Source organism: Atractosteus spatula, chromosome 9 (genome assembly GCF_055471065.1).
Source record: "Atractosteus spatula isolate fAtrSpa1 chromosome 9, fAtrSpa1.hap1, whole genome shotgun sequence".
NCBI classification, from domain to species: domain Eukaryota; kingdom Metazoa; phylum Chordata; class Actinopteri; order Semionotiformes; family Lepisosteidae; genus Atractosteus; species Atractosteus spatula.
In genome coordinates, this window is record NC_142714.1 from 52606564 (window position 1) to 52632405 (window position 25842).

A 25842-nucleotide genomic window follows, 5' to 3' on the forward strand; every position below is an offset into this window, starting at 1 on the left:
CTTTAAAAATAACACTAAACCAGAAAACTGTGTAGAGAAGTAAAAATAAGTGTAAAAGCCATTTCTTCTCTGCAGTAGCTATTTAAAAGTATACAATAGGCTGGCAGTGGCCAGTTGCTCCAGTCCCTCCAACTCTGAAAAGGTGGGGCCCAGCATTTCTGGGAGGTCATATCTAGAGGGGGTTCACTGAGCGGCCTGGTAGCACAATGGGTTTGTCAATAGGAGCGCTATTTAGGAGATCCGGGTTCAACTCCTGCTTAGGGCAGATGTTTTGGGGCGGTGCGGTGGCTCTGTGGCTGAGGATCTGTGCCTGCGGCTGGAAGGTTGCCGGTTCACATCCCGTGGCCGGCAGAGGAATCCTGCTCCGTTGGGCCCCTGAGCAAGGCCCTTAACCCCACCTGCTCCAGGGGTGCTGTGTAAATGGCTGTGTAAATGGCGAAAAGACAAATTCCTAATCTGAGAAATTATATAGGGCCAATAAAGTGATCCGATCTGATCTTAATTACTTCCTATTCCGTTTACCGCTACAGGAGCCAGGATGGGCCACTGTGGCTCTGGTACAGGCTTCACCTGTTTTTATTTGAGAAGCCGAGATGGAATCCTGACAGGAAACGATAAGAAATGGCAGGAGTGAGCGTTTTGGCTGTTAGGTTGTGAATTGATCTCAGGACCTCATACCGTTGTTTCCTGAAAGATGCACAGGTGTTTTCCGTCCCTTTACCTGTGGTCAGCCTTCGGAGGAAGGGGTAGATACCTTATGTGTTGCTGAATTCCTCTTTCCGAACGCCTCGTGTGGCAGTGCTCACGGATTCATCTGCGTCTGTCCTTTATGGTGCTGACATAAACTTTGACAGTGGTGTGGACAGAATAGCTTTCAGCTCCTGGTTTTTAAATACAAACCCATTCAGGACTCACTGATAATTCTATTGATAACATTCAAGTAACGAGGTTAAAAAAATCATGCTGACTTGAGGACTGTGATATTTGTTTAAATCTGACATGTGAAATAAACTGCAAATGACAGCTGATTGATTTAGGCGTTTTGTAGCCTGTTGGCTTGCAGAGGAAAACAGGAGGATTGTTTGCGAGTTAATACTGTACATATCGATTTCCATAAAATACAATCAGATTGCTGAAAAATGCACTTCATGAATGCAAATAGCACTCTCGAGCAGCTGACATAATTTTATAATGGTAAATTTCGAACAAGTTAGCGGTTTCAACAAAAAGCTTTTATAACAGCAGAAGTTTAAGAAAATAATTTGTTCAAGCCAAAACACCTGGTGTGTAAATTTCTGTAACAATTTATTACTTCATATGAGGTGATATTAAATACAGGATTTATGGAAAAACACCACTTGTCTGTCCTGTGTTGTCATCTACCTTCTCTTCTCTTCCAGTTTAAGTCTCTTTCAATTAATGTGTCCTGACTTTGAATGGCCAATGCGAGACATTAATAAATCAGTGAAGCTATACATATTGAGATATCCAAGGCTTTAATTTGCATGGTGTGAAACTGGATCATTAAAAACAATCACTGATAAACTGGCACTTGAAAGCAAATATCAGAATTGCAGACACTGTCTTTCCTTCACACCTATGGGGTTTGACTGTCGATTATGCAGCTGGAGTGGTACAGAATAACACAAAACTGAGATGCACTAATACCTCAACAATGTACTAGAAATGTGTGAAGCTCTTGCCTACTAATAATTGTGCTGTGTTTGTTTTTTTGCACATTAACTCGGCTGCGCTGACCACTGCATGCAGATAACTGGGAGCAAAGTTACGGTAAGTGGCAATTTCTTAATCCTTCCTAATTCATTTACTCCCCTTGACTGCATAGCAAAGAGTCTTTTTTATCCAGCAGAGTGAAAATCCTAAGGTCGGTTTCAATGCCCAGTTTTTATTTTCATTATCAATGCAGCTCATAACTAATGTTTTTAAAAGCTGTACAATAAAGTGCTGTAAGTGGTAACACTTAGGATTGAGTGATCTTTAAATGACACAGCTAAATGTGAACTAGAAAACCTTTGTTAATTTAAGCTGTTTCTTTGTAAAACAGAAAATGTTATAACACAGGCATTGAAAGTGTTTATGTGAATGATCATAATCTGCAATCTATAATCTGTTTTCTCTAAAATATTCTGTCCTTTGTTCTACACAGTGCATTAAAAATGTCACTTAATTGCATTTCACACACTGTACTGCCATTACAAAAACAGTGAGTGTATTTTTTCATGTTTTTTTCATAAAATGTAACTGTTTGATTTCATTTGTTGTTTGATCTTTAGCATGACCTTATCTTGTAAAGGCCCTTGTCTGTCTATAACATTAAACCATTTGCAGTACCATCTTGAAAACATCCACTGCTGTTTCAATAGGGCATGGAATCTTTATGGTTTTTATTGGTGCCTGTGATGATGATGGTTTTCCTGTGCCCGAATCTAATTACGGATTTGTTTCAGCAGCTTCTCACAAAGTTGTGCCCTGTGACTTTTTCATTTCTTACTATGGCTCTGTGAATGGGTTATTCTGTCTTTTTACATTGACTGAAAACAGATCTGTCATTTTTAGATTTTCCTTTACAGGATGTACATGTTTCCTAAAAGACGCAGATTACTGGAGGAGCAGGGTAGGATTATGGAGAGGGACAGGAAAGGCCCGTGGGTGTGTGGTTCTGCTTCGGTGAGAAGAGTGAGAAAGAGTATGAGATCTGGAGACAAGAATAAACAGGGGGAAGGAATATTTACTGAAGCAGTATGAGGTGCATCACTGAGAGCTGCTAAGGAAATCAAATGGATTAAAAAAATTAGGTGAATGTGTCTTTATCTATATATATAATATATAGTATATCTGCACTGCCTTCCAGATTTGTACATAAACCAGATGAAACGGAAACAAAAAACATCTTAACACAGATAATTTATCTATTTGATAGTGTCTTGCTTAAAGTAAATCTAAAATGTTATGGTGCAATTCTAACAGCATTGTGCTGATCAAAGTCTATTCTTACCAATTTCTGTAGTTGTATCCGGCAACATGTGTCTGGTAATTCAAAGCTGAGAGTAGATACAAAGTGTGACTTGCGTGTAACGCGTGTCTGTGATGAGACTGAATGACCACTTGTCCGTCTTGCTGGTACGTGCAGCTGTGGAAGCTGGGTCAGTCCATTCTGGAGGCCCTGCCCCGGCTGCTGCTGCTGCTCTCTGTGCCCGTTTATGGTGATCGATTGAAAAAGCGTTTATTCTGCCATTTTTCTTTTAAGACTGATTCCCTGCAATTTTCTGAATTTCAGTCTGTACAAGGTCAGGTTTTTTTTTGTTTTCATTTGAGCAGCTCAGTTAGCATCAGCCAGAAGTGATGAATGAGTGAAAATGTGTATAGAAGCCCAAGTATTTTACAGGAGGTTATTCAAACACATGGCTTGATAAAACAGTAATGTGCACAATTATATAAAAAGCAGTAGATACCTTAAACATACTTTTTGCAAAGGAACAATTAACCAGAACAACCATTTTCCAGTGTGTAGGCACTTTAAAATTGTTTTGTAAATATAAATGCCTTACAGTATGTAAAATATTGGCTTTCTGTTTTGGGAGAATTTTGTGCTACTTTTTAATTTTGATCACAAAGTAAAGCCTTGCTGACGTCAATTGCTGTAAGCCACATGTAATCTTGTGTTTTCATTCGTCCTAAATTTTACTCGCTCTCGGTGTGGAAAGGCAAACGGGGGGGGGGAGAGTAGACGCGTGACCTCGGTGCTTTCCTTTGTGCTCAGATGCCTTTCAAATGCCCGGATACAGACCCGATACACAGGGATGGGAGAAATAAGGCCGTTTTGACATTAAACGCACCAGACGGCTGGAGCTAACGCGCCGAGTGGCTGACCTGACTGCTCGGCCAGTGAGGTGCTTGTTTTCAGGCCGTGCCGAGAGAGCCCTTTCCCCAATGCAGGGCAGCGCGAGTAACATTTACTTCTCCTTCTGCAGCATGAAATCCGTTTGGCATCTTATCCAGGTACTGTAGCGAGGAAGTACCTGTCTGAATTGTCTGTAATTGCGGCAGGCTGCGGTGTCTGTGCTCTGAATCGCGGTGCAGGGGGGGTCAGGGAGGCCTCTGGCTGGAGAAGCTTGAATAAGCTCCCAGCACTGCTTCCTGTAGGGCCTCGGCTGCCTGTGCCCCCTTCGCTGGGTGCATGACTGGAGGCAGAGCTGTAAATGTTAAAGAAAATCACAGTGGTAATGAAAAAAGAATGATAAGGCTCGTAATTCGTTCCTTCTTACTGACGGAGCTCATAATACAGCCTGCACCGCTGGCAGAGGCTATCTTAAATGCAGGAGCCATGGTGATACCAGTCTATTTGGTCTCAAAGATGATTTGTTCGCTACCTGAGAGGGCACAGTGTCACTTGACATAACCTGCCCGGCCCCAACGAGCAGGAGAAGATTGCCATCGACAAGCCCTCGGCAGCACAGGCTGACACAGGCCGTTGCCACGGAAACCCGCTTGCGAGAGGCTGAGCCTACTGGAAAAGAAATTTCATCCAAGTCTCCAGACTTTGAGGATTGAAGCTGTGCTGTTAATAACTAGACAGGAGGCTCGTCTGATTATAGGGAAGGATTTTTTGGCTAGGAAGGTAATGGACAAAGCCCGTTATTTTTTATTTTTAGAGATCTGACCTTTTCACTTACATCCAGCTCTGGTTCCCATTTCCGGGAGACGACCTCTTTGTTTTTGAGGCAAAGGAGGGGTATTTCTGGCAAATTTAGAGAACACTTAAGGAATCGAAATACTTAGTCCTGAACCGTTAATGAAACGAGAGTCGGTCTGTAACGCAGCAGATGTATTGTTACCCTCACTCTCCTTTCTCAGCAGAAATTAATTCTTTAAAAAGGGGGTTAGCATAATGGAAGTAACCATTGTGGAATGGCAAGAAGGGATGAGTTTTCAGGTTTCATTGCATGATCAAATAAAAAAAATATTTTTTTAATTGTATATAAATAATAGGGGTGACCTGAACTTGGGAACAAAGTAAAACTTTCTGTCTGAGTGATTTGAGGGGTGGGGTCTCGTCAACTGCTACTCTAATGAGGCAGACTCCTCCTGCAGCACTGAATTTAACAGATCCTGCAACCCCTGCCGGCACTCTCCGAAGTTGCGTTTCTTGCATTTAGGTAAATAAAGCACAATTTCTACCAGTACTGGATCTGTGTTTACATGAAACTTGATGCCCATGCTACTTTATAATCTTCACAATTGTGTTATAATTCCCTTCAGTAGTGGAAATTGTGTCTTGGCTGTTTTTGTTTAAGGCTCAGTGTCATCTGACGCACTCTGGCACAGTCCATGTACTCTGTCCTTGTTCCAGCCTTATCAGAGCTGAAGATTTTGAAGAGTGCTTATTGGCATTTGCTCCCTATCTTTTTGGATGAAATGCAAGCTGCTGAAGGCCAGCTGTTTTGAATAGCGAAACATAATTAAACCAAGACCTTCATTAAAGCCCCTGTTCTAAGCCTTCAGTCTGAAAATATATTCTTTTATGTAAAATTGTCCATTAAAGTTGGCTGTGTGGAGAGAGTTTTGTAGATGTACTGTAAGGTGGAACATAACCTTACTCACTTTTAAAGTGCCATTGAAACTGTATCAATAAAGGGGGATTTTTGCACATAGGTGAAAATGTGAAATATTACAGTTTACTGGTCTTTCAGTGAGAATTAAATGGATTTTTAAAAAACAAAGCAAAAATGTTTTTTTGCACCAAATGTTTTTAAAATATTTTGGGGGGTAGGGGATTCAGGTCAAGGACGTGAATTGAGCCTGAATATTGAGGAGTCTTGCTTTTAGAGCTAGTTATTCCATATTTCTTGTCCGAAACATTTATTTTGGAGAAAAACATGAAATGTCAGGCAATGTAGTTGTTGAAATGGTTTGAATTAAAGTATATACCTTTACCTCTGTTCTTTAGAATTCATCTATTTCTATACACATATCCATCAAGCCCCTATAAGCTGGTTATTAGTGTTATGGGTTCTGCTGCTGTATTCTTGATGTTCTCATCTCCCTTGGCTCTTGTACTGTATGTATGGTCTGCTGTTTGAAATAAAGGCCTGTTGAAGATGCATGTCTATCAGTGTATCAGGGCTATCTATAAGTGAGGTTAATATGCCTTTCAGGTATTTGTTCCAAATTAAGAAGGCACTGGGCTCTGTGCAGACTCTAATGTGATTTATTATAATTCAGGCTTTGGGGAAACAGCGCAGAATGCACAAAAGCAGCTGTTGCAGCTCATTCACGGTGATCCCCATCGCAGCAGAATATATTCATGAATACAACTTCTCATTCCCACAGACACAGGCCTCACAGAGGGAGAGGGAGAGAAAGAGATAGGAGGCTGTTTGACCCAATGAGGCCTCCTTTTTCCTTCAGGGTTGTGGACTTACTGAGGAATCTCAAGGTGTGGGTGATGAGCAGTCAGACCTTTTGAAACTAATAAGGACAAACACAAAGACAGAGAAGGGTTTGTAATATTCCCAGTCTCATTATTTTAAACAGCAAATAAGTCTCCGATGGGGAAAAAAGCACACTGTAATCTGTCCCAATTAAGAATAGTTGTCTGAAGTAGGCTAGAAATGATATGGGTATACATTACATTTTGTTTAAAAAATCAGATCCCAGCTTCATTGTAAATACTGATAAAGCAACATTTAAACTGATCTTTCCTCCCAGATGGGCCCTGACGTTTCCTCTTGTGTTTTATTAACAATAAGCAATAAACAGAAAGAGAGAAAAAGAAGGAAATTGTGACCTAATGATTTTACTTACCTCTTGAAGAAGGGTTCTCTATAAAAATGCATTTATATAATTAAGAATGTGAACGAAAGATCCTATTAATCATTTAGACAAACAATTCTGCTTTGGTCTCTGGTGGGAAGTTTGCTTGTGTAGTTGCGTGTTGTTTTTTGAATGGGCTAGCTCCCAGTATTCCCGTGACAATGAAGAATGTTTTTTTTACAAGCCAAAGCCCTTATTTGGGCTGAATAATCAATTATATTAACGAGGCTGAATGTCAAGAATGGACTGACAATACGACTTTTCATCTCGACATGTATACTTTTATGAGAGTGTTATGAAAACTGCAATAGTTATTGGTACGCAGACATTTTGCATACAATTTTAATGCTTTTCAGTCAAGTACTAATTCAGAAATGTCAAGTGAGAATTGATTGATTAATCTTTAATAGATGTCTGAGACATTTTATGAATGATTATTTATATTGCAGAACATTTTTCTGAGTTCACTGTGCACATTCTGGTTGCAGACAGGGCTAAGGGACTCAAATAGAGTCCATTGGCACTGAATTAAATGAGAGTTTAAATTAGTTTGTGCTTTTCTGCTCTCCAATCCATAGTATTAAATACTGCACAGAATATACTGTACAGCACAGTGGTTGTCGTCTGCCAGAATTTGATTTGATTCTACACAAGAGATGGCTTTCGTCTTGGGGGGTCAGATACTAATATACAGCAGCTCCCACTCAATCTATCTTGCGTATGAGCTCTACTGGACTCAAAGGATAACACTTATTACATAGACCCCAAAAAGCATATCCCTGTTCGACCTCTCGGAGATGCTTTAAGTCATTCACCAGTGATTCAGGCAGCGAGCGATATTTCACATTGAGGTGGGTAGGGGGCATAGGAGAGAGTTCAGTACTAATCCAAAGGCGATACGCATTTTGGAACTACTTTAAACTGCATTAAAGCCGAAGGATTTTTCTGCTGTGCAGCGTGTGTTGGGTTTTGGCTCTCTTGGGATAAATTTTAATTTGGAATTCCACAATTAAGTGCAAAACAATCATCTTGTTTTCCACATCAATTTGATCTGCAGTTTAGCAAGCATTTTCACAGGCATCCAAAATGCTTTAGAAAATTAAAGGTAAATATTATTTTATTTATTTATTTAAAATACAAAAAGAAGGGATACTTTCTTAATATAAAAAAATGACAAGGTTCTTGGTAACTCCAGGCCTTCATGGAACTGAGAAGTTTTTAGACATATGTCGAAAGCCAAAATCAGCTGAAGTCATTCCATGAACACTGGCCACTTTAGCTGCTTCTACCTAGTTGCACAAGAACAGCTCAGCTCCCTGCCACACCAAGAGCCAAGTCAGCCAGCTCCGAGCATTCAGTGGCAGAAAGGACAGGGGCGCTTTATCTGCTGACCCTGGCAGACGCCTGGCCAACCTCATGGGGCCGTACTGAGAGGCAGACCAGCCCAGGCCGGTGACCCAGCCTGTCCCGGAAAGGACAGTGCAGAGGTGCCTCTGGGGATTCCAGGACAAAAGTCCGACAGTGTCAGCACCCGCAGGACTCGTCCTCCATGAAGGGTGAGGCCTGTGCAGCACTGTTCAAGAGGCCAGAGTTGTCATTGTCTGGAGAAGAAAGGAGGGGCTTTCTCCTAGGGTTTGTCACAGCAACCTCGTCAGCTCCCCACCCCTTGGCTCAGGTTTCTGAAGGTTCCTTTCATTTGTGTCCAGAATGTGGTTTGCCTTTTTTCTCAGACTTTCGAACAAGCTGGAACCTGCCAGAGCAATCAGGAGTGATCTTCGTCTCAGTCCTGAAATGCAGTGCAGCACTTCTTATTTTTAAAGGTTGCAGTAGTCTTAATATGCTATTTTCCAATTGTTTTCAACATAGTGCAGTGCATTAATTATGCATTGTTCTTTCATCCAGTACAAGTAGCTGTTTATTAAATTAGAAGGAAGCATAGTTGTGCTTTAAGAATAGGAGGCATTTGTGGTAAAATCGTATAGCTCTCTCAATAACTGAACACACAATGCCATGTCTTGTCTACAAAGTGGGATGAAAAACAAGTTTCCCCTCAACATATACTGTAGGTTACATAGATGATTCTTTATTGCCACACAACAATAGTTGGTGAAATTTGCTATCGGTACAGCAAGAACACAGATGAGACGTACTGTATACGGTACAAATTTAAATAGGACAGAAGACAGACGAACATCGTCACAGCTAAATGGATATGATTTGCAGGTTTATTGAAAAAACAGTTGATGTTTTTCTTCATGAAAGTCTTTTCAAAGTCTTTCAAACAGATTTCTCTCCTGCTCAACAAGGTGTCGTTAGAGTGACCCAGCCGTAATTCTCGGTTTATTTGCTCCTGAAACATTGATCCTCCACCTGTTCTTGGCTCATGAGTGGGCAGGAGGCTCCTGAGAGTTGAGATGTAGTCGGAAGTCTCTGGGAGATGTGAAGCTGACTGTCACCAGAGAGTGACTGATCATTAGCTGAAGGTTTTTTTCCCCTGTAGTCCATGGGCACATCAATGCAATCATCTGTTATCACACAGGTTCACACGATTGAGAGATTCACTTTGAACGGAATATCTGCCAGTTAGGCACAATCTTCCTTCAATAAGGGGAATGATCTTGTTAGATAACATCTTGATTGTGAGACTGTAACTCATCATACTTTGACTTTGCGGAGTAAGGAATCGTTATCTCCTCATCAACAGCACTTAAACAGATACCTAAGCAAGTCTGGCCATACAGATAATGATCTAAGGTGAGATTGACAGTATTATAGTTCCTCACCTGACCAGTTCACTTGAATAATAATTACTTGCATTTATGTAGTGCTTTGCATGGCAACAGAGTATGTTTATGTACAGGAGAGAAGACTTTATCCATAACAGAAGCACAGCATCCACCTAGATAACACACAGCAGCCCTGTTTCATACAGTAGATCAGACAAAGAAATGAGAAATTATTTCACCAGTTGATTTAAAGGGGAGTTTATGGTTAGGCAGGTCCAGAGTGGGACTTAGACAGGACACCAGTGTCAAGACATCTACACTGCCACTGCCATGTGATCTTTATTGAGTATATAAGCGGTGAGCTCCTTGGTGTAATGTCTCATCTGAAGTACACCACCCCCTACAGCACTGCATGCCCTTTCATCACCCTGGGCCTTTGGTTTGGATATTTTGGTCTGGAAGAATGGGCCTCCCTCTCATCTGCCACCTTTTGTTCTGTAGTCGGATTAGAGATGTCAAACAGGCTGCCTCTTCTTTAGACATAGCTGCAAAAATTGCAATAGATAGTGAATCCCTTGACACACACACTTAATCAATAACCACACGTCTGCTATGTGCTGCAAATAACAGCAGCAGTGTGCCTTTCCCTGGAGGTCTCCCATTCCAGTACTGACCAGACAAGCCCCGCTTAGCACTGCACTACTGGTATCACTGCTGCTCTCTACATCATCCATGTAAGCACAGTGAGGAGAATGAAAATGCAAAAAAATATATTCTGTAGCCTTTGCCAAAGTACATAATACTCAATAATCTATTATTAGCTTTCTATGTTGCTTTATACAAAAGCTAAATTAATTAAAGTAAATTCATATGTATGAGATGTAACATAAAGATCTTGAGTAATTTTAAAGAGCACACCAACCTTGGACTCTTATTCCTGTGCTGTATTTTGGAAAGATTTAAATAATAAGACCACTAGATGGCAACAGATCTGTTACTATGAAACTGGAAGAAAAGCAAGTGCTGTGAAGTTGCTCCAGATTTGACCTGGTACTTTTTTGTTCTAACCCCCTGGTGCTACTGTGCCATTGTCTAATGCGTTTTAAATACCTGTTAATATTGTATTCTGCGAGGAACAGATTGCTTGTCTAGGAAATGTGTGATTGTAAAAGGAAAAAAAATATCTGTCTCGATGTAGCATTCAGTGTAGCTTCACTTGTAAATCATACAAAGGTTTTTCCCTTCACTTCATTTCAGGATTGTAATTTTTAATATCTGAACCTAATACATGTTGATGTGGTAGGAGATAGTCATCAGCGATAACTGCATTTTATTTTCCCTGCTGTTAACCCAGATTAAAATGTAATTATCGAAAGTGGAGAGTCATGTGCAATCATGGCTAATATTGACAACCTAATTATTGACAGTGGACTATGCTCTTATGCAATTCCAATTTGAATAATTAATGCTGGCAGCGATATGTTGATCACAAGTATAATTTAGACTTACAAAAATACATCGTCGTGGTTTCAGGCATCCGGACTCTGAAATTGTCATTTTTAATATTCTGCTAGTGTGATTACATTAAAGTTGACGGCCCCCAAATAATTAAAAGTAGCAAAAAATATGTTGCGGAGGCATCCAGCTGACAAACTATCTATTGGTTCATTGATTCATTAATGAGTGTTAATGACAGAGTGGCATATGCATGCAATTGTATCCTGCACATGTTGTCTTGTCACCTTTTTTAGGTACAGGTGCTACTATATCTCTGCACATGAATTTTTAAAGCACAACCATATGCTGTTTTATTTTTTTAGACATCCTTGTCAAATTAATGTTTGTATTATCCCAATAATATCTATATCTGCCTAGGCTGTTTGGTGCTGTTGGGAGTTCAGCCATCATGTGTGAGCACAGCCTTTGAAGTCTCACCCGATCTGAGTGGGGGCATGCAGTGAACTTACACCTGCAAGATCGTGGTCTGCAGGCCTAGGCCCAAGGGGGCAGACCAGGCAGAAAGCACTCCTCTGCTAAGTGCAGACGTACACCTCAGTGAGGAATTCATTCACATGAGTGAGGCGACAAAGCGAGTGTGTTGTTTCTGTTCTGCAGTCAGATTAGAGATGTCAAACAGTCTGCCTCCTCCTTAGACACAGCTGCAAAAAAGTGCATTAAATAGTGAGCCCCTTGACGCACGTACTTCATCAATACCCACAGTGCTGCAACAGCTTCGTAAAGTCATGCTGAAATAACGACACAAAAAAAATAAAATGTGGAACTTTTTCTGCACCAGTGCCCATCACCAGGAAGGAGCCGATAAAACTGCAGAGCAGTTGCGATTGCTATCTTCCCTCACAACCACACAGCAGAGCATGAGTTATCAAGAAAATGCTTTCATTCCTCTCAAGGGCTCGGACAAGAGGGAAACATGCTGCTGGTGAAGCTACTTTTGGGGGCTTCATTTGAGCTGCTCTAGACTCTGAAAGGAAGTGGCTGGGATCCCGAAAAACTTAGAAATGTTTCTTCGGGCTGCTAGGTGCATGCAGCCAGCAGATGCTTCGGAATGGTGGTTTTTCCCATTAGGCAAACCCCTCGAAACGAATAATTAGACAATCAGTTTGGCTAAACACTGTCTCCTAACTTGACTGCCAAAAGAGAGAAGATCTTTGCCCTTTTTGAAACACAAGAGGGACCAGCCATGTGAAAATACTGTGAGGAGAGATGACATGTCATTTTCTTCTTTACTACTTTAGCATGATTATATTTTTTTCTTTGAAGTCAACAGTAAGCATCTAAATAAATTTCAAAGAATTTGTGACAGGCTGGGATTTATTACTGACTTTTCTGTTTGTGTTGGACAATCTCCAAGGAATTCTGTCGGCAGCGTGGGGATCATGTGAGGAATAGTTCATTCTTAGTAGGAAGTAACCTTTCCCCCTCCAGCTCCATGTCCTCATGGCTGGGGGTATTCTTTGGTTTTTTAAAACAACACTTTATATACTTTGTACGATGAACAAACCCCTAGGCACACACAACCAACAAATACTATCACGGAAAATCCTCTCTTTCTGACAGAATGAGGGTTCATGAAACTCTTGAGCAGTAGAATTGACAGACATGAGTGTCTTTGCTGTCTGAATGCATTCCTGCTGTTACTCAGACAATAGCATTGTATACCCTAGTTTAAACTTCACTGCTGAGAGAAGGCATCAGAGAATGAGTTAGGATGGAAATATTGGAAATACGTGATCTCATAAGAAAGGTTGCAGATGAGAAGAGGGCATTGGAGCAACTTGTTTAGTAGGTAAGTGAATATAAAAAGTTAATCAGCCATTTCTTAAAGAAAGTGTCCAGAGTTAGGATCTCATCTGTCTGACAGGGAAGCCCTTTTTAGACACTTGCAGCTCTTTGTGTAAAGAAGCATTTCTTACAATAAATCCCGAATCAAATCCCTTTCAATTTCCAGTTGAGACCCTGTGACCTCTTTGAGTACCGAGCAATAGCCCCTTGAGCTGACCCTGTATGTAGCCCTAGGATCCTATATAATGGGATCAAATCTCCAATCTCTTTTGCTGTAGAACAAAGAGATTTAGCACTCTTAACCTGTCTGTTTATAACAGTCCACTATGACCTTAAACCAGGAATCATTCCTGCTATTCTTTTAACTCTTTAACTCTCTTCTTAAGGTTGTAATATCCTTTTCATAGTATGGTGACCAAGTCTGAAAACAACACTATCCTCATTTCTAATATGTTTTGAGAGAACAGAGAATGCTTCATTTTAACCTTTCCAAGTTATTTCTTAATAGAAACTCACTCTGAGCTCGACAAGCGAGCCCATCTCAGATTTGTTTTTCTGTGTGAACAGAAAAACTATAATGAAATCTGTCATTTGAAAACTAATTACTGAAATTGCATTTGATAAAAAGCTGAATACCATGTGCTCAGATGAGTGGACCGTCCACCTTAGACAAGTGCACGAGGAATTTGCTCATCTTCTTACAGCTCTTTTATGTGTGGCAGTGAGTTTGAGCAGCCAGTGCCTGCACACCTTAGAATCAACATAATAGCAGTAAAGACGTGTACAGGGAGCGGAAAGTAATCCCCCAAAGAGGTGAGCTGCGATATGGCTTTGTACCAAACGCATAAAAGAAAGACATGAAAAAGGGCATAAAATCACATCTTCTCAAATTAGAAAGACTGAATTATAAAAAAATTAAATGCATGTGTTCACATTGTGAAAAGGTTACTTTGTAAAAAGAAAATGAGGTTTAGTTTTTCTTGCATTAAATGTAATTAACAGTTCATAATAATAACAGTTCTAGCTCTGTCAGAAGCTGCTGCTACAGTACATTGCTCTTTGTTGAGGATAATTATATTTATTAATGATTACGAAAGACCTAAAGAGGCAGTGAATTGTGAAGTTACATTAACACATAAAATCCATTTGGTTTTTCTCTAGTTTCTATTAATTTTTAGCTTTAATTGCATCTGTTTTATGGGGGCTTATAGAAAAAGAATGATGAGAAATTTTAATAAATTGCTTTGTTTTAGTGTCTTTAGTCAGACCATGTTTTTGAATATGTAATGTTAATAGAAGTAATAAGAAAGAAACATATTTAAATTTCTTCTGTAAAGTTTAATTCCACGCTTCAGCTTCAGCATGGAATTAACCTCTACTTGTTTCTTTGTAGCTCGTACGCTGATGAGCTTCCCACTCAAACCTAGTTTGGAAAGTTGCAGCACACTGACTATTTCTGGAGTAAAAGAAAAATGGTCATTGGAGAACTGAAAAACCACAGAAGAAAAAGAAAAACTGTTTTCAGTTTTTCATTGTCCTTTATTTTAATGTTTCAAAGACTTCTGTTCTCTTAAATACTGTCTCCTCCATGGGAAAAGCTGGTTAAAAGTTCGTCTGTTGTTTTATAAGGAGAAGAACTGAGTGTCTTGTTGCTGCAAGGTGAGGTTGAGTTTTGGACAATAATTTGCAAAACACTGAACCTTGCACCTGCGCAGTGTAAACGTTTTTTCCAAGTGTTTAATCCCTGAAATCCCTAAGGTTTTTTAATCATGTACCTTCTCAGAAACCTAAGGAGTGTTTGAGCTATAATAATATGGATTATGTACACGGCAATGTTAAATCCCATTTGTAAAGGGTAAAAACACCAGAAGTAAGCTGGTTCTGTTCTAAAATGAAGCTGGTAATGTCTAGCTCCATGCTTTTTCCCAGAAACTGGCAAAATACAGAATGATTTACTAGGTGTACTGTGTATAAAGTATGCCATACTGGTCTCTAAAGCTTCTGGTGTCAAAACATTCCCACTGCCATCACCATTACAAATAAGCTTGCACACTCTTTTAAATGAAAAAAGCTCCGATTTCAGTTTCTTGTCTATTATGTGCAACAGGTTCTATAATATTCCCAGCTTGCTCCAGTATTGCTCAAGCATGTTTGTAGGTTTTATGGGAATTAGAGTATGAACTGCATTCTCACTCATTTATTATTATGCAGTATAATGTGCAGAGATACCTAATCAATGTTTGCTAGCATAAAGAATTTCAAAATATGAAAGGCTGACATTTCAATTTGTATTTTATTTGATTTAGCTAATCAGAGCTTCTCCCTCTCTGTGTTGAGTACCAGGTCAGTGTATTAAAAATTGATTAATTTCTGCTGTAATGATCAAAAAAAGGTCGGCTTACAAAGACAAATAATCTTCTGTTACTTTAACTGAAGCAGCTTATGCAGGTTAATGAGCATTCATAAGATAAAAGTGATAAGAAAGTGGTTTTCTACAACAGAGTGAAAGTACAGTAACATTGCACAGTAGATTGCAGCTGGCTAACAAAAAGAATGTGCCCAGTTTCTCATAATTAATTGACACATTAAATCCATAAAATATTAAACATAAAGCATTTGGGAAGAAAGAATAAAATCTCTTTATCTTGTGTGTCGGCATTATAACTGCACGAACCTTGAGACCGGCACATGACCTCTAATTGTATGTATTTTAGAGAGCAGCTGTTGGCTATTAGAGATCTGCATTCCAGATGTTAGCCTATTATATATAAATTCTTCATTGTAATGACATTCTAATGCTGTCAGCACTGTTACTATAACCTGATATTTAGGGGCTGTAATCCTTTGGGGTGTGTGACTTCTATTTACGGTATGTAAATAAGTTCTCTTACAGTATAGCAAGTTTCACTTCGAATGCCATTTTGATTGGTTTGTAAGTAAAATGGACCATGAAGGTCTTTGGGTGAGTGAAGGGAACAGATTGGATGATTTCTGAAGTGTAATAAAATATTTCTCTACAGCACAAGTACTTAAGCGATGGTTAAATATTATTTAAAATAACCTTCAATGGTGGTATGTCAGTTGATATTGGAATTTTCATTTAAATAGCATTTAAAAATTCATCAATCTGTTGGATTTTTTATCCCAATATTTGAAAGTGCATTATTCTGTGTTCCTGTACTCTGAATTACAGCTTTTTCATTCACTGGTGCTGTAGGACAGATGTACAGTTTGTAAGTATATTTGTGCATTTTGGTAGAAAAGCTTAAAAATGCAAGGAACATAAAAATATCAATCATCCATGTATTTTTAATGATTCAGGTTGTGCTGTTTTTATCATTGATCTTTGATCTCTCTTTACTTTCAGCGTCGAAATAAGTTATGAAGGGTTTTGAAGTGTTAGAAAACAGTACCCATGTACTGTAGAAATGTATGAATTGAATCATAATCTGCACTTTTATTGGGCTAAATTGGCCAAATGAAATTGTTCTCAAAAACGAGTCAGTGTCAGAAATGCAACATTTATATGAGGAAAAGCATCACAGCTAACGAGCCGTGACCTGAACGTGTTGCTCTGAGCGGGGGGTATTATTGGCACAGATTGATTTGAATCATCATCATACTGATGTGCTCTACAGGAGAAGGGAAGAACTGAAAACAATCTGTCTGGACCTCAAAGATCACCTAAAGAGCCGTGTTCCTCTTCCGCTCTTGTGACATGGCAATATGGAGTGCTGTTATTTTTGGTCAAGTAGAAAAACTGGCAGCTGTTACATCCACAATTTGAGCTACACCTGACTGTGTCAGATAGTTAAAAGCAACAGTCTGTGCTGGTTAGGGATGTAAATATTATATATGATGTATATGCCGCAAGTGTACATTTAGATAAAACCGATGCATGGCTTGTAATTGTTGAGACACTTTAAAACAGGACAGGTATTTAAATTGCTCTAGGCTGCATTGAATTACTGTAAAGTGTAAATTGAGCATTGAACCTTTGCTAAATGGTATGGCTGCTTAATTACTGTGGGGCACTTTGGCAATGGAATGCAATTGTGTTTTTTAAAACTGCCGATAGATAATGCATCATGGATATTTTTCATTGTTTCCTTGTTATTGAAGATTCCTGTATTCTATATTATCCTAACTTGCACTTTCTCTCCTTGGTAAGAAAGTAAGAGGCTGCTAATCAGATTTTCTTTTGTTTTGAGAGGTGTGGTAAAAGGGCTCCTTATTTTCATCCTGTTTTCTCAATTGAAAATGGAAAAAATAATAAAAACTGATATGAGCTAGTGCATACTATAATATTGTAACAATAGCATATGTCACTCCACGGAGCTAATGGGGAAAAAAGGCAGATTCTGCTTTGTTTTAATCAGAGTTCAGTGAATAAAATGTAGTTTGTGAAATTCTCAGTGTCATGTAGGGCAGCTTTGTCTGGTCTCCAACCCTATCGCTTTCAGAAAGGTAAGAAAGTATCGTGAAGAACTTTGATAGCCGTGTTATCATCCTCATTGTAGGAGTGTTGTGATGTGTTTCTCTTCTTTGGCTGTAGTGTAAACAATCCATGATTAATTTTTGTGCTACATCCTATCATCTCTGTTTCACATTTATTAAGAAATCCCCCCCAAACCCTCTTAATGAAAACGGAAAGGCCTAATTTTAATTAGAATGCACTTGCATAGTATTTGGATTGATTATTTTCTTCTAGACTGATGAATTTTTCATCAGACTGTTATTAACATTCTGCTATCTTAAGCCCAGGACAGGAAAGCAGCAATTAAACTGTTCTTTTTAAGTGATGGACCTGTGCTGGCAGTGCTGGAGACAGGAAACTCTAGTCCTTATTAGGGAGAGGGAATGAAGTTTTCCTGTAATTTAGTGTTGGAAGAAAATAAAAAAGCAAGATAAGTAATAAACATCTGTTTTATGCAAAGTTTATGAGATAATTATACAGAGGTTGACTTCTCCGGTCTGATCTCTCAGTAACTAGGTTAGCTCAGAGAGAATTAAATGACAGTGAGTGGATTGAGAACTAATTTAGACATATGAAAAGAAAGCTGTTATCAGCAGAATTGCAGTTTTGAGTTTGAATGTAAAGACTTCAGCTACTGTAGATTGCCTTCGTTTCATTGATGTTTTAGGAAAATGTCTGTTTTTTAGTTTGGTTTTTAATGTCTCACCTGTCTGAATATCGTCTGTTGCTGTGTCTGCAGTCTATCCATCTGTGTAAAATCACATACAGGTACCTGTTCTGTGGTGTTACGTTTAAAATTTGCACTTTGTGAATTGTATGATGAATGTTCGATTTTCAACTTCCCGTCCAGTTTTGGTCTTTCTAGGGAGTCTTAACCCTTGTTTGAATGACTTTCATTTTCAATCCTTTGTTTTCTCTATCTGAACAATTAGACCATGATATCAGGGAGAATAATGATCTGTGGGCACAATTATTTTCCTTTGTTCACAAAACAATTCCCTGGGTTATTGCATTTTACAGCTTGAGAAATTGATCATTTGTATTGTGGCTATGCAGAAGGGAGTCAATAATTTAAAACCTGATTAAAGATAATTGCACCACTTTCGTAATAGAACTATTTTATATGCAGACTCAGTATTATTATTTTCACATATAACATTTTAATCATTTTTATTCTCTTTTTTACTTGTTTGATGTTTTCAGATAATGGAAATTTTTGTTTCTTTTCTGTTGAAATGTTAACATCTCTACTGATGCTGGATCCTCTAAATAAAAATAAACTATTTTGACTAGGTGATTACTGTCAATAATTAGTTTTGGGTTTTTACATTTGTATTCTGTTTTTATAGGTCTATATTTGAGTTTGTATGCATTTTATTACATGAAGATGTTCCTCTGGGTATCATCAGCAGTGAACCATGTTCACACATTTCAGGCTACATTTCAGAAAACTGTAGATAGTTATTGATGATTGTATGGCTCCTTCACAAAGTGCAAATACAATTTGATGATGGTCAAATTTAGTTTTTTTCATGATCACAACTCCACTATTAATATAGCTGCTGGCATATCACCCTGCAGCTCACAACTGGCAACCTGCTAAAGCTCAGCAGCTGTGAGCCTGGCCAGTACCTGAATGGGACACAGAGGAAAGCTAAGATTACTGCTGCAAGAGGTGTGAGTGGGACCAATAGGGGGCACTCACCCTGCAGTCTGTGTGAGTCCCAATTCCCCAATATAGTGTTAGGGACACTATACTGTAAAATGGTGCCAACCTTCAGATGAGACGTAAAACTGAGGTCCTGACATGACTCTGTGGTCATGAAAAATCCCAGGACGTTTCTCGAAAAGAGTAGGGGTGTAACCCTGGCGTCCTGGCCAAATTTCCCATTGGCCCTTACCAATCACGGCCTCCTAGTAATCCTCATATCTGAACTGGCTTCATCATCTGCTCTCCTCCCCAATGACAGCTGGTGTGTGGTGAGTGTACTGACGCATCTTGGCTGCTGTTACATCATTTCCTGTGGGACCACACAATATTGGTGTTGAAGGGGAGTCCCCACTAACTGTAAAGTGCTTTGAGTGGAGTGCTATTAAAGGAAAATTAAGGAACATTTTATATCGTACACAGGGTTTCCACTGTGTTTTGGGCAAAAGTCTTCCTTCAGCTTTTTGAAAGGAAATCTAACCATGGCGCAGTAAAGCAGTTGTTTTGTGCACTATGGTTTGATGATATCAGAATTTGAATGTTCATTCTCAGAGTTTCTAAGTGTAAAGTTCAGTTCTCACCTGTTTACAGGAATCATGTATCCCATAAGATACCGGGGTTATTATTATTGAAGTGCTGGGGAACTAGAATTGCTATGGTATTAATTACAACGCATTGTAAATGTTCCAGAAAGCAGTCAGCTTTTTGTCTTTTGGCTTCTGAAATGTATAGTTGATTGCAGTTTTTTTTACAAGCAGTACTGTGAACATCCTTGGACGTGTACATAAAGGTCAGGAGAAGGGAAACTGACCTTAGCAGTTTCTGTTCTCTGTGCAGGAGTTGATAATACTTGCATTGTATTTATACTCAACAAAAGCATTGTGACACATTTGTATTAATATGGAGAGTAAGTTGTGCATCATAGCAATGCACAACGAGCTTCTCACGCTGTTCTTTGTGTCAGACATTGACATTTAAATACCCTCTCCCATATGTTGATATTAATTGGGTTGTTTCCATTAGCGCATACTGATTCTCTTCCTAATACAGAGCTGCATAGTGACATTCTTCCTGAAACCTACAAGTGAAATGTGGAGAGAAGGTAAGTAGTGACTTGGCCATGTGAACACTGGCTCTGAACACAGACCCAGAAATTGAGATGGACTTGATTCCTCTCAGGTTTGTTTCGAATGTGGATGAAAGTTTGGCTTTTAATAGAAGAAGAGAGTACCTATCACGCAATTTGACATTTCCTGATTCTGTTCAAGCAGTTCATTACTAATTCCATTTTTGCAAAGCATATCTTTAAGATTGTTTGCTTTTATAAATGTAAAATGCAAATTTCAGGATTTCTAATATACTAAAAGACTGGTAGCCATGACCGTTGTAGCATAATTATGAAAAAGCAGCTTAATTACTTCAGGCTCCTTCATCTTATTCATGTATGCAGTAACTTGGTGGAGATATGAATAAATAATGTTTTTTGATATGGGAAATAATCTAAATAACAAACAGATGGTACAGGTCTGTCAAAGCCTTCTCTATCACGGAGAGAAGCTAAAAGCATTTCTGCTGACCCTTTAAATTTGAAAACTGCTGATCGGTGTAGCTTGTTTTATGCATCTTCAAAAATCCAGCACGCTGACTGGTACACTGTGGAATAGCCTACTTCATTTTCACTTAAAAGAAAGTACAAGTTTCCTCAGCACTAGAGAGCCATAACCTATTACTGTGTGTAAAATTGTTATAAATTGTGGAAAATAATTTATGCACTCCCTTTATTTTTTTTGTGGCGCAGAACAACATTTTACTTTGAGGTGCTGAACAAAAAATACAATATATTACCTGAGGACAAGTGATTTGCTAATAGTAAACTAAATCATAATGTTGAAAATGACACATTGGTACTATAAGACTTTAGGGACTGTTTGTTAAACTGTCTGTGAAAGAGTGAACTTTTTTGGTGTGATAATCCATTGCATTAATGAGTCAGCAGAGTTCAGTTTTAACTGCAGATGATGCCAAACATAGATTTTGACTTGTTTTTTTTTTGCGTTGCCCAGTCTCGCAGTACAGCAGCAGCGTCTGTGAATACGTGTATGCATTTTCTTGCAATGTACTGTAAATTAGTTTTACACCAACTGTATAAACAATGCATGATTTTTTATATGTACTGTACCTGGTAATATATCCCCTGTGAGATGTAATGGGCTTAGTTTTTAAAAAGAAAAATGAAAAGTTTCCAGTTAAAATGGAACCTTGTGACATCTTTGTACTTTTTCTTGGTTCTGTTTGGTTTTGTCGAACACAGGTGTTTATTAAGTTTGTGCTGTTGGAGCATATTGCCACCTGTGTGGGGATTAATAATCATGCCAGTGGCAAAACAAATGGTAATTAGATCTCTACGTTCGCTGGAGGTTTTATAAAAATTAGAATTGCCAGGTGTTGCCCATTTGCATGGTCCTGTGTGCAACCTCTTTACCCTGTAGTAGCTGGCTTGAACCAATGTGTGCTCTTATCCTGTATTCTCTGAAGAATAAATGGTCTTAACTGAAAGAACACCTGTAATTCCAGGTGCCAGCAGAGAGCCAGCTATGATTCCCTGTTAGGCAGTGTGTCTTCAAGCTGCATCACATTCTAAAGGGTGGGCAGGGGTGTGTGCTGACAGTGGGTGGTGAGTGACAGCTGAGGAGAAACTAGCCGAGCTTGGTAAACATTTCTCCACAACGAACTGTGACATGCAGTGTACTGAGTTTGTGCTGCAGACATGAACAGGAAAAGTTACAGTAGATTTGGACGTATGTCTTGGAACACCCATCACATTTTATGAAGACTTGTATACTTCAGTACTAACAGGACTGCCCTTCAGCACTGTGCAAAGGAACTACATGATGTGCTGTAGTAGTGCAGAGACAGAGATGCCGATACCTTGAGTACAGCAGATATCCATGTGGTCTCAGGCTGACAGCTTTCAGCACCCCAGCGAGTGGACAGCTCACCTGCACCGAGTCAGTGTTTGTCTCTTGTCCTGATCATGGTCGTCTTCTGCTATGCTCCATGCACAGAGGAAGCCCTTTAGCATTTCTATGATTTCTTGTGCATCCCTCCAGGGTTGTCCTGTTGGACACAGCTGTGGTCTTTGACACTCTTACAGAGCACACAACAACCTGCAGCCATCCTGAAGCAGAATGCCCCACCAAATACAAGTGTGGCCACTTTCATTGCTTTAAATAATGAAATATGCATTTATTCCTAGCAATATTTTGCTGAAAAACAGCAAAGACATTTTTACATTGCTATTTTCTCATGTTTTTGCTATATTTGCTGTTTTAGGTCATGGTTATGTTTAATTGTTCTAATATTAAGATTTTGTTTAGTTTTTCTGTTTGATTTTATCCTGAAGGTTATAGAGCTAGAGCCTTGTAATATTGTATTGTAACTTTAACATTGCAAAAAAATTACATTACAGTAACAGAAAAAAGTGTTGTAGCTTAGGTTATGGGAGATGCATGAAGAATTGGAGATAATCGTAGAATCAACTGATAGTGTGTAATAAAGAGGTACAATTCTTAAGACTTGGCAAGTACTTGACAGGTTTTAGAACCAGTTATCAGTATCGGCATAAGAAATGATCTAGTGCCAAAATCGTCAAAGCTAGCCAGTACAAGCCTGGAGCTTCCAAGCAAATGTGTTAAAAGTCATTAAACAACACCAGAGTTAATAATTCTTTTACTTTTCATAATTAGGACCTGAAGCCACTGTCAGATTCCACACTGGTCTGTTCTTGGCTTGTAGCCACAGTTTGGCTGGTACTAAATTAGATGATGACTTTGTTATTAAAATGTCTATTTCAGACCAGTGTCTGGTAAAAGTTAGTTGTTAATTTTTTTTTACATTTTTGATATCCAGCCAAGATTCTTTATTAAAATTTAAAGTGGCTTGAGAGTTTTAAACACAAGCTATCTTTGTATCAGAGAGTTTTATTTTGTTTCAAATCTTTGCTGTAGATGTTGAACAGTAAAGAAATCAAATCTGTTACCAAATGGCTATTGTGTTATGTATTCAGTGTCCGTGAGCTGCATTCTGGCAATGAGAATGAATTTTGGATTAAAGTTAAAGATCATAAATCTGCTATAGAGACAGTACAAAGGACAGTCTTATTTCTGGCCTGAAGGGAATCTCAGACTTGGACAGACAAACGGGATATGATTCTTGATAGCCTGTAGCAAGGAAGGTCATGTGGGGACGTGATTCTGGAAGTTTAAATTCTGAAAGGCACTGACCAAGTCAGTTCATGGGGAGTTCATCAGCAACAACACAAGGACCCTGGGACACAAGCTGAAATTCCATCTAGAGCCATTTAAGAGCAAAAACCACAGAGGACTGTGGGAGTCTGGAACCAACATCCAGGATATTAGTCAAAGCTGACTCTGTGGGATGCTTTAGAGAGGAGTGCATAGAATTTCTAGACTATTAAGGTACCAGCAACCACACATAGTAGACAGACAAATACAATTGCTTTTCCTAATGCTTTGGCTGATTGATTTATTAAGAATGCAGGAAGTAAGATGAGGTCTAATTGTATTCCTTATTTTCTTTACAACGGACATATGGATTTTTATTAAATAACATTTATGGTTTATATAAAACAGTGACAACACGGGAACTTCAGTTGATGAAATCCCATTTATTTATACAGTTGTATGCAAGCGTTCGGGCACCCCTGGCCAAATTACACGTTTTGTTGATTTTCTAAGTGCCACATTTACTGTTTTTATTTTCTTCAGTCTGTTAAATTCAGCAAATAAATAGTAACTGTGCATTAAAATTTGCAGAAATATGTCAAGTTTAAGTTTGTTTGCTGCAGAGGTTGTTAACTTATTTTCACTTAGAAAATCAACAAAACATGTAATTTGGCCTGGGGCACCCAAACGTCTGCATAAAAATGTCTGTGGTTTTCATCTAACCTACCTATAGTACAGTACAAATATCAAAGAATCATCTTACAGAAGCTCAACCTGTGCTCTACTCAGGAGTCTATACTGAGATACAACAGCGAACAAAAAGACCACACCAAAGGCTTAGTGTAACTAGAAAGATTGACTGGTGCACCCTATGTCACAACAGTCTGTAAGGCATCTTATAGCTGTAAACATATTGTAGGCTTTGTTCAGTGAATTCATGTCCAGTGTTGCTTTTGAGGTGAGATACCTTTCATGTCAAAAAGAGAACAAATAATTCTATTTCCATTGTTTTAATAATAATGCACAGTAGTATGTTGTGGTATTCAAAGGAAAAAGAGAAGAAAATCCATAGACACCAGTGTCATATCACTAATACTGATTAATCTTAAGAGCACAAAGTCCAATAGATGCCATTGCATTCATTGTCAAGCCCCAGACTCTCAAACATTCATGTGGCAGTCTTGTGTGCCAAGTCACAAATTTCACACTGGAGGAAAAGAAAAGGATGAGTCCGCATTCCTGCACAAACTTCCACCATTTTACTGTGACAGTTCCTCCTTTCCCAAATCAGTCTATTTTTGTAAAAAAAATTAAGGAGATCTGTGTAGAAATGAAACAATAGTCTTTGTCGTGGATATTTGTAAATTGAGTGTAGACTCTCTTCTGTTCTTTTTAAAAAAAGGCAGTAGCCATATTAAACTGCAATAAAAGGAGTTTCTGACTGCCGTCCCTTTAGATGTGGGCATTGGGGATTATTTACTGTCTTCGCTGATAGTGAAGTTGTCAAAGCTGAAGTCTGTTATTCCTCAGAGGAGTCTGAGCCTTCAGCAGACTTGGATGGGGATTCATTTGGTCTAAATTTATGCATTGTGGTATTGGTTCCAGTGGCACATCCCTCCTGTTAGAGAGAGAGAGAGGTCTCGTTAATAAGCACAAACATTGTTTGTCAATTCACCTGAGGGTAGGAGATTAGACTTTCAGTGTGCATAGACAGCTCTTTTTGCCATTTTCCAGCTGGCCTTGCTTCCTACATGGATGTTGCTGGCCATTGCTTCTAGCCCAAGACACTGGACATTTTAGATTGCTCTTGAGTTTACTGTTGTGATCTTGAAAATGAGTGACAGGATGTTAAGGAAGGTGATATGTAGCATCCGGACTCGCTGCAACACTCTAGATTGTATATGTGTATATGTGATAAGTGTATATGTCCTGCGTTGATGCCTCTTGGCATATGGGTCCTGGCCTCATTTCTGGGTTCAAATACCTTGTGGAGCTTGCATGTTCTCCACACGTTCTTGTGGGTTTCACTGGGTTCCTTGATTTACACTTGCCTCCCTATTAATTGGTGTCTCATAATTATCTGTGTGGGTTTGTGTGTCTGTGCCCTGTAAATGACTGGTGTCCTGTCCAGGGAGCAGTCCCATACTGGCATTTTCCATCCAGGAAATGCTTCAGCTTGTTCTTACCCTTAGTATTTCATTCCGTCAAACATTAGCTGAGAACACAATTTGTGTCTAAATCGACGTGCATTCATATTGTATTGTTATAGAATAAGCATGATTTTTCTGCTTGAAATTTCCATTTTAGAATGGATATTTCCAATCATATTTGACCTAATAATATGGGCTGTTTTTATTATAATTTTGATTGCTCACAGTACTCGAGTTGAATTAACTTTTTTGTCATTTTCAGAAAATTTGCTTCAAGTGCAGATCTGGAGCCTGTCATGTTTGTCTTGCCAGTCTGACTCCTATAAATAGAAACTACAGCCTGGGCCCCACACTGCGACTCCTCCGGGTGCTTCTCGATAAAGTGTTTTTAACTTCAACA

General features: G+C 39.0%; 1 protein-coding gene across 6 annotated transcripts in view; it reads left to right on the top strand.

Moving 5' to 3' along the window:
* The window catches only part of diaph2 (diaphanous related formin 2), a 498271-nt gene that overhangs the window by 40611 nt on the left and 431818 nt on the right, over nt 1–25842 (top strand). For 5 of the 6 annotated variants that reach the window (XM_088924957.1, XM_088924960.1, XM_088924961.1 and 2 more), the window contains one exon: nt 1771–1791. The exons of the other annotated variant lie outside the window; for it this stretch is intronic. In XM_088924957.1, coding sequence (XP_088781083.1) covers nt 1771–1791 — 21 coding nt within the window. The remainder of the gene's footprint in view (nt 1–1770; nt 1792–25842) is intronic. 6 annotated transcript variants of the gene reach the window in all.